The sequence below is a fragment of the Vanessa cardui genome, chromosome 30 (genome assembly GCF_905220365.1).
Source record: "Vanessa cardui chromosome 30, ilVanCard2.1, whole genome shotgun sequence".
Taxonomy (NCBI): Eukaryota; Metazoa; Arthropoda; class Insecta; order Lepidoptera; family Nymphalidae; genus Vanessa; species Vanessa cardui.
In genome coordinates this window covers 1,346,402-1,358,656 of record NC_061152.1, presented here as the reverse complement: position 1 = coordinate 1,358,656, position 12,255 = coordinate 1,346,402, and the positions used below count along the sequence as shown (strand labels likewise).

The following is a 12,255-nucleotide window of genomic DNA, read 5'->3' as shown; positions in this document are numbered from 1 at the left end:
TTATTTTGTTCAAATAAAAGAGTAGTTCTATTATGATTATTTAAAATCAATTATAAAATTTAATTTCCTAAAAATTATTAATGATTATTTATATGTCTATATAGAAAACAGGTGAAAATTAAAAAAAAAAAGTAAAGTAAAATTTACACAATGAAAAAAATAAGGTATAAGAAATAAGGAATAGCACAGCAACCAAAACACAATAGGCGATAAGCTACAATATTCAACCAATCACAGCGGATGAATACCTGCTACTAGTTACGTGCTGCTGTCAGTTTTACGACACTTCGTTGAAAAAATGCCCGGTTGGCTGGCTATAAGAAATAAGAAACAAATTCCCAATTCGACGGAAATTTTATTCTTATTTATTATTCCTTATTTTTGAATAGGCTATTTGACAATGCGAAAAATAAATTTTAAATGATTGTAATCAGTGTATATTATGAGTTTAAAAATGGTTATTTACTAAAGAAAGTTGAAATTAAATTTATTCAAAAATCTATAAATGAAAATGCATTTTTTCAAACGTTTGTCACGTGACACAAAACGCTCCTGATTGGCCGGGCTTATGATGAAATCACTTTCTTAAACTAAACTTCGTAACTTTCGTAAACTTTGCTTTTCACAGGCTACAGGAAAGTGACGACACCGACCCCATTGCAGCGCCATATTGTCCAAGTAGCGTTTTTGCGCGCTATTTAAATATGATATTTTTAGGGAAATAAGTAGTAATAAAAAAAAACACAACTTTTACTGGGTTACTTAACTTAACTTCTTCTAAAAATATATAAAATGGATTTTAAAAACCAGTCAAATAGCCTATTATGAATTGATTAACGGTGCTGCCATCGCTGTATTCCGCTATTCCTTATTCCTTATCTCTTATTTTTTCATTGTGTGATTTGCTTAACTGTCCACCAAGTACACACACCAAGTAAAACAGTTTGACGATTGACGTTTCAAATCAGCTGTCTGCGTGACAGCTGTCAAGGACAATAAATTTGGCGCGATTATTTTTTTTAGTACTGCGATACTCTCGAAATAATCTGTGCCTTTTTGGCACAAAAAAAAAATTGCTATACTCTATCTAGATATATAAATAATCTAAGTTGTTACCTATGGAGTATTACGGTAGTATAGCTCACCCGAATTGTACCTACTGAATTCAAATTAGGGTGTCTTTAGCTGGAGAATACGGTTGATATAAGTGTTTATTAATATGTATGTAATACGGCACAAATTAGATGTAGCATCGGCAAATTTGCACAACCAACAGAAACAGCTCCCTATCGCGACATTCGACGCTATTCGTCGCTATAGATTCCCGCGTCAGTTTAACCCGAGACATCGACTGCATTTAAATGACGAGTATATTAGGTCATATAATATTACAAGTTACTGCTTTTGTGTAAATATCATATTCGCATAAGAAATAGATATTGATAATTTGGGATAGCGTACTCAATTCGGATGTGTTCGGTTTTATATTTTGCCGATGTTACATCTAAGTTGTGTCGTACTATAATAATCAAGTTCAGAAACGCCAAGAAGTGGACCCTCTGAATTTCAACTGATCAAATTACAAATATATGTAATATATCAACGGTCTTGCAAATAAATTTTGATACTTGGTTTTTTTTTGGGTCTTAACGTGGCAAGATGGCGTCGCTACGATCGATAGATGTCGATATATGCACAGGCGTTTAAAAACATTAAATCCTCTTATACATCATTTGTGTTCAGTTATGGCCCAGCGGTTAGGACGCGTGCATATTAACCGATTATTGCGGGTTCACACGCAAGCACCACTATATACATGTGCTTAATTTGTGTTTATAATTCATCTCGTGCTCGGTTAAGGAAAACATCGTGAGGAAACCTCCATGTGTCTAATTTCATCGAAATTCTGCCACATGTGCATTCCAAACCGCATTGGAACAGCGCAGTGGTATATGTTCCAAACCTTCTCCTTAATGGAAGACGAGGCCTTATCCCAGCAGTGGGAAATTTACAGGCTGTTACTTTACTTAATACATCATTTGAAAATTGTATTATGTTAACGGACTCGATCGCAGCGCCATCTTGATATTTCTTCCACCGTTAAGTCACTTCTGAAATTCTGCAGATTTGCCAGACCTGTCACAAGTCATACCCATCTGTCAGATTATAATCTCTCATCAGCTGGGTTCTCTTAAGGATTGGCCTTTCCAATTCGCTCGTGGCATTGGCGAAATAATATGTGCCCTATTGGCTCAAATAAAAGCCAAAAAAAAGTTCAATCAATATTTGTTTTGTACTATGTGCTTCAATGTGTAATAAAAAATATATTAATGCATTCATTGAAGCGTATAATCAAACAAATTATTGAGATAAAAAGTCTCCCGTGTCTATTAAGAGAGCTCAGTGTTGTTATTTAAATATTATATAAAATTTTCGGTCTTAAATACATGTTTTTTTTTTTATGAAATTTTGCATAACGCCTGCGCTACACGTAGATGCAACTATAGGCCATTGCGAAGGTATTAAATAAATAATCATTAGTCATGTTTTTGTTTTGTTTTTTTTTTTTTTTTTTTATATATTGTAAAGTTTAGAATTGTCTTGAATAATCATTTTCTAATAAACATCGTTAATTAGAATTAAGCTTAGGAAGGCGTCTTATGTAAACTCTTGGAGATAAAGCTTAGTGTCAATATACATTAGATTAGATGTGAGGCTGTGATAGCGCAACAGACGTACGGAAAACGTGCTTTTATTTGGTGATATGGCTCTGTGTAGGTACCACCTACCCATCAGATATTCTACCGCCAAACATCAAACTCAGAGTTAGTGAGCCAGTGTAACAGGCACATAACATCTTAGTTTCCAGATTTGCTTGTGCATTGGTGATGTAAGGAATTGTTAATTTTTTCTACAGCTATTGTCTATGAGCAGTGGTGACTACTTACCATCATGTGGGCTATTTGCTCGCCTTTATAATATTAGCATATATTTGGCAGTTTTTATATTTAATATGGGTTAGTTGAAATGTTTATAGAGAGGGCTTATTAACATAGATAGCTCGGCCACGTGATGGCAGAGGACGCATACTGCTTTTTGTATATTTTCCCTAGAATTATGTATGTAGTGTGTTCCTTTAATCCGCATCCGGTATAGCCTATTCCAATTGAAGTAGGAAAAAAGATAAACAAACCGTAATTAACGTATTTCATGCGATTCGCTAATAACTCTATATTGTGCCCTACTAAGAGTTTATGATTAATATGTATTTGTTTATAATACAACATAATTACCCTTATTATTTAATACAACTTATTTTAATTTTGCTTATTCATAACAGTTACTCTGAGGTTCGAAACGCGGTTTATTTGAAAATCCACTGTGAATATAGTTGATTAATCCAGCTCTCGATCAATGATATGGCTTCAATTTGCGGTCAAATGTTGTTTATTTAACTTTTTTCCTGTTATAGTTGGAATATAGTTAAATAGCGTCATCTTAAAACATACACTTTAACGTTTTAACGCCTTTACCGTTGATTTACTGAAATACATCTCACCTCTTAGCTTATTTCTCGCACAATTAATAGTGTTATATAGTGTTCTTATATATAAATATTCAGTTAGAAGCAACCGGGTATTCCCCCATTGAAAACAATCGTAATATAGAAAAGTGATAAGCGCCTGTATTTTCGTTATATTAGAATTGGGCTCTTTTGGTTTTTTTTTAAATATTTGATGTCAAACGTATTGTATTGCTTTAAGAAAAAACTCGCATAAATGCATACGTGTGTGGGTGGTGCTACAACATTTCTGTTTATAAACGATAACAATTCATTTATATTTTAAATTAAAGTCATTAAAATTTTCGGTTGCGTCGTTGAAAACGCCCGATCGTATTATGAAAAAATTGAAAGTGCGTACCTGTATGTTGTGTGCACATATCTGCATTTGACGTTTGCATAAAAAAAAAATTAAATAAGGCTCTCTTCACATTAGCAATAATTAGTAGAAATTGATAAAAAAATATTGTCAATGATTTGTGATATTTAAATTTAATAATTAATATATGTATTTTTTGTTAATTATTTCTAGCTTCTAACGCTTTAGCTTTAAGACAAATCTTTTTAATTGTAATCATTTACGAATTGTTAGTGAATGTAGTGTGTCAAAGTGCTTTACTATAAATCTGAATAAATATAATTGATTAAATAAATTGTCTTTGATTTTAATATTCCTTTTGTATTAATAAAATAAATATGAATATTGGAAAATATCACATACATTACTCTGTTCTTAATGTGAGTATCTAAAGCACTCGTGTTATGGAAAATCAGAAGTAACGACGGTACAAACACCCAGATCCAAGACAACATAGAAACTAATGAACTTTTTCTACATCGACTCGGCCGGACGGAACCGGGACCTCAGCGTGGCGCATCCATGAAAGTAGGTACCTACACACTACTCGACCACAGAGGTCGTCATCAGTGGCGAATTTACAAATTTGTCGCTAGTAGGCTTTTTAATTTTTGCCGCCCCAACTGACTTTGGAAATCAATACGTTAGTTATTGTACATATTAACTACGTTTATTCTGAAATTGAAAGTGTATTTTTGTTCCATCTGTTTTCCATCTTTTTGTGACTGTAAACTAGATAATACTGCTGTTAGTTACTGGATTATTTTTGCAAGCCGTTATGATGTGACGAGTACACGGATTACGGATGTAATGTGTATACTTATATTTTTTTTTATTTCTGTAATTAAAAAAATATTTGGCTAAATTTGCCGCCCCTCTAAATCTGCCGCCCTAGGCGCCAGCCTACTTAGCCTATTGGTAAATCCGCCAGTGGTCGTCATATAGTATATAAGAATACTAGATACCAACCGCGGTTTACACAATAAACTACATACCATAATTTAGATCCCAAAAGGGCAGTACCAATGTTTTTGCTCTGCATAGAAAATTGAAATTCTAGACTTATCTAAAAAAGATTGACAATATATTTTACACCAAATAAGAAAAAAACGTAGACAATGTCACATGCATCGATAAGTATTTCAATTTAAAATATACAACAGTAACAAATTTTAACTACATATATACCAATTTTAAAATATGTAATGATCAAACCCGCACGCAGAGATGAATTGCTGATACTAAATGTACTACAGAATGTCTTACAACTTCCACAGCATTTTGTCATTAGACAATACAAACAGCTATGTCCCTGCATTTTAAATCTGTGATATATTCGAAAATTACATATTGGTCTATTTAAGTTACTTAATTGGATAAGAATTAATGTTGTATTGCCCAAAATCGCTTAAAAAATAAGCCGATATTTCTCGTAAGTAAAGGATGAAAAATGGTTGTGTGTTATCCCTAAGAGATATATCGTAGACTATTTTGTAGACATTTTTAAAGTGTGACTTGGCTGTCTAAAGAGTGACTTGATGGTAGGGCTTCGTGCAAGCCCATCTGGGTACCACCCACTCATCAGTTATCATACCGCCAAATAACAGTACTCAGTGTTGTTGCGTTCCGGTTTGAAGGGTGAGTCAGTGTAACTACAGGCACAAGGGACATAATATCTTAGTTCCCAAGGTTCCCAAGGTTGGTGGCGCATTGACGATTTATGGAATAGTTAATATTTCTTACAGCGTCATTGTCTATGGGTGATGGTGACCATTTACCATCAGGAGGCCAACCTATACAATAAAAAAAGTGTACAGTACTGTTGTACATTATTTTGATCTATGTCGTAGGGTTCAGTCAGCGTTTGCAATGTAAGCGCCAAATGTTTTTATTTACGACATCACATTAGAAACCTCTAAAATTATCAGCGTTTCTTTTGCATCTTGCATGTATTATACATATAAACCTTTCTCTTGATTCACTCTATTAAATGAAAAACGCACCAAAAATGTTACGTAGTTTTAAAGATCTAAGCATACATAGGAACAGACAGACTGACCGTCTGTCTGTCTTTAAAATAACACAACGGTTTTGATGTGGTTTTTTTTAAAGATAGATTGATTCAAGAGTGAGGTTTATAAGTAAATGCTCAATATAGAGTCGAGATGGCCGAGCGAGTCGAGATGGCCCAGTGGTTAGAACACATGCATCTTAACCGATGATTGCGGGTTCAAACCCAGGCAGGCACCACTATACATATGTGCTTAATTTGTCTTTATAATTCATCTCATGCTCAGCGGTGAAGGAAAACATCGTGAGGAAACCTGTATGTGACAAATTTCATAGAAATTCTGCCACATGTGTATTCCACAAACCCGCATTGGAACAGCGTGGTGGAATATATTCCAAACCTTCTATTAAAAGGGATAGGAGGCCTTTAGCCCAGCAGTGGGAATTTACAGGCTGTTGTTGTTATTGTTGTTGCTCAATATAGTAAACACAGATAGTTTTAGAGGCTTACGAAATGTAAATATATATGTTTTTATCACAAAAAAATAACTGTGAACGTTCTAAGACATTCTGTAGAATATTTATTATCACTATTGTACCCGTGCAAAGTTGGAGAGGGTGGCTAGCTATGTGGCATAGACTACTTTTATTTTTAAAAACAAGAGCTAATCCATAAGCGACTATAAGTAATAAAAAGATTAGGATCTCAACCAATAATATGTCAATTATGTGTCAAAATTCTTTATTTGTCTTGCTCTAAATCTTGTAATTGGAAAAACTAGGGTTTTGTAAAAGGCATTTAAGGTTAATTAAAAAATGAATCGTTAATTAATCAGTATGTAAAATCACAAGAGGATCGATCGGGGAACTTCAGCAAAGTATAAAAGTCCAAATTCGATTCCATAGTAAAGGGTGATGACGTCAACGAAAGTCCGCGATTTTTGGTATCATTCTGAGGCAATTTCTCATGGCTTTTCGGGTACTGTACACTCTTCCTCTCAACGACATCTTCGTAGTTGTATCCGTACACTTTAATCGAATGCTGCGATGGTATAACAGAGTTCCTTTCCCTCTTTTTGACCCTCGTATTGTATTCCGAATATCTCTGCCCGATAACATCGCGGTTTACAATCTTCGAAATTTTCTTCGGCTTAATTGATATAATTTTACGTCTCTTAAAAACGCATTCACGTTGATCTATGTCGTCCACTGATGTATTCCTGAAACGCTTCGCTTTCTCGTACACGTTATTCTTTTGTTTATTTTTCGCCATCACTTTCAAAGCTTGAAATAAATTATTCGGTTCTTCGAACGTCGGCTTCAGCTGTAATTCCTCTTTGAAGACACTTATCAACTTCTTCTTTCTCTTGTTTCTGATAGATCTCCTCTTACTCGGAAAGCTGCGTGATTCTGGTGCATTAGCTGTTGTATAATCACAAGATTTCACTGTTACTCTAGGAACGACGCGTTTATGAGGCTTCGGACTGGAGAGTCTTATACTAATGGGATTATCGATGCTTTTCCTCGTTGTCACCGGAGAGTTCTTAGCTGCATTTGTCGTTACTTCATTCGATTCTAACTTACTTTTAATTGTCAATTTATTGGCTATCGATTCGTTTATTTCTAGAGCGACTTTAGATTCACACGGTGACTCGTCTTTAAGATTGTAAGTATTGAACGTACTTTCCAATAAATCGACGAATAAATTATAAATCTTCTTTTCCCCTTCCTTCTTCAATTCAGATGCGATGGTTGTCGGTTCATCTTTGATCCTTATCTTCTTATCTTTCCTTGCTGGTTTATCATCTAAGAGATCTCTGGCTATACTTTCTGCTAATCCACTGTACGTATTGTTCAACAGAATGTCTCTGATCGATCTTATTTTCGTCTTATCTTCGTGTAGACTTAAGGCGTTTGCTTCGGAGTAATTCGACGGTGTTTGGGCTATTTGCTTTGTTGATTGTAGTATTATGAATTGATCGTCATCATTGTTGATGTTTTTATTTAGTATTCTTGATTTGTATTTAGCTCGTTTATTAGGTTTTTCGTTTCTTGTGTCTATTTCGTGTCTAGATCGCACTCTAGTTTTTTTATGTGTGTTTGTTTTATCTTCGAGATCAGGGTATTGTGTACCGGTTGTTGATTTCGATAGTATTCTCAGAACTGAGGCTAGAAACTTCTTCCGGCCCGGTCTCGGTCTTGGCGGTGGTCGCCTGCTATTTTCGAAGTCATGTGCCTCTGAAAGTTAATACAACTTTTATAATATGTAATTATGATGGAGTGTCTGTTCGTAATATGAAAACAACTGCCTTTTACTAATTGTATTTGTATCTATAGGAAAATAACATATTTTACAATTTTTGTCTGTCTGTCTGTTCCGACTGATCGGGAACAGTTGCACCGTTTTTAATTTGATAGCTGATGTAGTAGGAGTAACTTAGGCTGCTTTTATTTTAGAATTATCTATAAAATAATAATAGAGTCACACCGCAATGTCCTTGGACAGTTATTGACAGTACAAGTACTGTCAAGTTATTGACAGTACTTGTACTGTCAATAACTTGAGAACAATAATTTTATTGTTAGAATGAAACTCGCACGAAGACGCGGCCATTGCTAGTATACCAAAACAGGTTTTATTAAATTTTTATCTGTCAACCTGTTTGTTGCGGCTAATCTCTGGAACAGCTCGATCGATTTTGACGATACTTTCACTGGCAGCTGTTGTTATAAGGAGTAACTTACTAAAATATTTTTTGTTTAATTCAAACGTGCACCTAGTTTTGGGCACAGCTAGATATATAAATAATCTTATTATTTATTAGTAAGAGTTTGATGATTACATAGTATAAAACAAAGTCACTTACAGCTGTCTGTCGTTATGTATGCTTAAAGTAATGTAAAGTAACAGTCTATAAACTTCCCACTGCTGGGATAAGGCCTCCTCTTCCATTAGGGAGAGGGTTTATAACATATTCCACCACGCTGTTCCAATGCGGGTTGGTTGAATGCACATATGTCAGAATTTCGTTTAAATTAGACACATGCAGGTTTCCTCACGAAGTTTTCTTTCGCCGAGCCTGATAGCACCCGGTGCTTGCCTGAAGCAATCATCGGCTAAGATGCACGCGTTCTAACCATGCACAAACCTCTAGCCATAAATACATGGACAAAATAGCAGAGAAACAAGATAATTTGGTATATTTAGTAGCATTGCACCCGTGCGAAGACGGGGGTAGTCACTAGTTAATGGATTACCTTGAGTGTACAAGGGTGACTTAAATAGTTTCCTGTCCATATATACTCCTTGCTTTTTTACTAAATTGGGTGCAAAATCGCCATCACTGATACTTTTCTTGTTCTTCTTGGGTTTAAGAGGTATACCATTGTTTGAAGACTTGGATTTCACAACCTTATCCATTTCATAGATGTTTTTATATATATATTAAATGTCTGTGCGTCTATCGAATAATTGGTTGAAATATAAGAAGGAGCATATCACGAGGAGATACGATATTTTTTTAGATTTTCATGATTTTTATTTTTTCAATTTTGACAATGTCGTTTGTTGTTTTTTTTTTAATTTATAGAACTAAGTAACAGATTAAAAATAACATTTCGTTTGCATATTGTTGATTTTTGTTTTAACAATTTTGATTTACTTTTTTCGACCTTTATAAATATCTATCAAGACAAAAAAGCTATTTTAAAGTTTTTTAAAGATTTATTTATGGTTGTTTGTTATTTATTGATGACATATATAAAACTCCTTGAAGATATAACCTAATCCAGATGGTCATGACATTTAAAATTTGACATAAAAATAAATTAAAATTACTAGTGAAATACAATATAATTAAAATTTAAAGTGTTTTAACTCTACAATGGATAAAATTAACGCAATAGATAGCAAACGAATTTACAAAACCTTTACAAAAGATAAGGTCGCAGATTTGAACAAAACTAATTACAATAACAAAAAGATAAGTAACAAAGATATCAGATTCAGCAAAGATCGGGGAGACTCATATCAATTAAACAGTAAGGAGAAAATTGAAAGCAAAATACAAAACTTAAACTCGAGACTACCGCACTTCAGCTTGCCTTCAAAAATTGAAAAAAGGGACGCAAATACACAAGACACCGAGAAGAAAAGAGACAACGATAAAAATAGTAAAACAAAGAATTTACTTGATAGGAGATACGAAACCAAATCTAGGAATATATTTGATATAAAAGATGAACTCAATAAAGGTAAATAGAATTCTTTTGAGACGAGGTGGTTAATAATGGTAACGGATTCAAACCAAGGCAAGCACCACTTAATTTTCATGTGCTATATGTGTTAAAATCATCTCGAGCGGTAAAGGAATACATCGTGAGGAAACCTGCATGTGATTAATTTGATCGAAATTCGGTGTATCCACCAAGCCGCTATGCTCCAAACTTTGTCCTCAAAGGAAGGGGACGCGTTAGCCCAGCAATGGGAAATTTACAAGCTTTTAATATATATGATGCAATGTTAATTATTAATTAAAAAAAAACTAAAAAGTGATATTTATAGTTGTATCATTATTTTATTACCAGCATTTTACTTGGTGGTAGGGTTTTGTGCAAGCCCATATGCTTGTCCGCCAACCTATACCACAAAAAAAAGGATGATGATCATCACCTTTATCCCATTGGTGGATAAGATCCCTCTCTCCACAAAATTATTAAAACCATATTTACAAACATTACAGATCATTCCAAGGCACGGGTGGATGTTAAGAACATATCACGCGAATCTAAGCCAAATGTCAAAATGGATAACACGTCACATCCGGCAAACAAAAGACCTCTGATCAAAACGATAACAGATACAAACGATGCTACGAAAACGTACAAAGCCGTTACATTCACTGAAAGAAAACCACAGAAAGCAATTAAAATAAAAATACCAGTTGTAAATAATGTAAGAAAAACAAATATACCGAAATTAATCAACAGACATCAGAGAAACAAAATGGATACAAGGAATAATTTCGATGAGAACGTGAACAGTAAACGAAATAGTAAATTTGATAAGAAAATCAAGCATAGAAGGGAAATAGTGTCGCCTATTCGCGAAAGATACGGCGTTTCACCGCCAACGGAAATAGCGAAATGGGCGCCGAATACGATCACAGACCACACAAGGCCGTATTACGAGGCTTGGATAAACACAACGCTGTCAGCGATTTGTAATAAAAAGGACGAAACGTATTTGGAAAAGAAGAAAATTTGGAAGACGTTTCAGAAGAGTCTGGAAGATGGCTCGTTTAGTCCTGACTTGATTTACGAGAATTTCACAGACGAACGCTTCACTGGAAGGATTCGTGTCAACCACAGATAAATAATTCTGTTAAATATATAGGAACTCTTTTTTATTTTTGGGCATAATCGCCCAAGATCTTTGACGTGAAAAGTATTCGTACCGTTGCTTTATCGTCTGTGGGATTTGATGTCTTAATAAACAGTTAATGCGTTTGCTAGGAAATTTAAAAAGTACATCGTTTAATTCAATTTCTATTCATAATCTATCTATACATATAATAAAATTGGAGTGTCTGTATGTAATATTAAAATAGCCCTTTTTTACTCAATGCATATGTATACTCGTACCTATACCAAATTAACATCTTTTACAATTTTTGTCTGTCTGCCTGTCTGTTCCGGCTAATCTCTGGAACGACTAGACTGATTTTGACGATTTTCACTGGAAGATAGCTAATATAATAGGGAGTAACTTAGGCTACAATAATATATATTTTCTTTGTAAATTCAAACGTGTATAAGGTTGCTGGCACAGCTAGTTTTTTTATATATCAAAAGATAATAGTTATTTTTTTAAGATTGAAGAAGGTCCTGCTTTTATATCACGTCAAACCAAGAAGGTTTTTTGTCAATAAATTTAACAGATGTAGATACTTTAAAATGTCAGTTTCACTTTTAATTCTGAACAAGCCTTCTAATGAATAAATTTACTGTACATTAGATTTAGTTCGATTATAAATCTTATTCATAAAATTGGTGCTTGAAAACATTGGGTTTATTTTAGAATATTAAATAAAACATTGTTATTTAAAAATGTTTTTATTTGTATATATTCGTAAGATTACAAAATTCGTTAGATTACAACAGTGGTGGATTTGCGAATAGGCTAAGTAGGCTTAGAGGCGGCAAATTTGGCCAAAATTTGTTATTATCTTACAGAAATTAAAAAAAAAAAAAACTTATAATCATGTGTATACGCATTACGTCCGTAATTCGTAATACTCGTCACTGCATAGCGGGTTGGAAAAAT

The 12,255-nt window shown here is 33.9% G+C and overlaps 2 protein-coding genes across 2 annotated transcripts; one reads left to right on the top strand and one right to left on the bottom strand.

Moving 5' to 3' along the window:
• Positions 1-6,660: 6,660 nt before the first annotated feature.
• On the bottom strand, positions 6,661-9,386 carry LOC124542288. Its single transcript, XM_047120251.1, has 2 exons — positions 9,189-9,386; positions 6,661-8,168 (listed from the first exon to the last, which is right to left on the bottom strand). Exons 1-2 carry the CDS (start codon positions 9,349-9,351, stop codon positions 6,763-6,765), a joined length of 1,569 nt encoding a protein of 522 aa, XP_046976207.1. The 5' UTR covers positions 9,352-9,386; the 3' UTR covers positions 6,661-6,762.
• A 428-nt stretch (positions 9,387-9,814) lies between these two features.
• LOC124542096 lies at positions 9,815-11,571 on the top strand. Its single transcript, XM_047120028.1, has 2 exons — positions 9,815-10,184; positions 10,673-11,571. The coding sequence occupies exons 1-2, from the start codon at positions 9,815-9,817 to the stop codon at positions 11,302-11,304; spliced, it is 1,002 nt and encodes a 333-aa protein (XP_046975984.1). The 3' UTR covers positions 11,305-11,571.
• Positions 11,572-12,255: the final 684 nt, after the last annotated feature.

Excerpts from the sequence above, each read along its gene's own strand:
- LOC124542288 (XM_047120251.1), bottom strand. The coding sequence starts at position 9,351 with ATGGATAAGGTTGTGAAATCCAAGTCTTCAAACAATGGTATACCTCTT. Across the intron at positions 8,169-9,188 it reads GTCACCCTTGTACACTCAAG|AGGCACATGACTTCGAAAAT; the intron begins GTAATCCATTAA and ends ATTAACTTTCAG.
- LOC124542096 (XM_047120028.1), top strand. The coding sequence starts at position 9,815 with ATGGATAAAATTAACGCAATAGATAGCAAACGAATTTACAAAACCTTT. Across the intron at positions 10,185-10,672 it reads AAAAGATGAACTCAATAAAG|ATCATTCCAAGGCACGGGTG; the intron begins GTAAATAGAATT and ends CAAACATTACAG.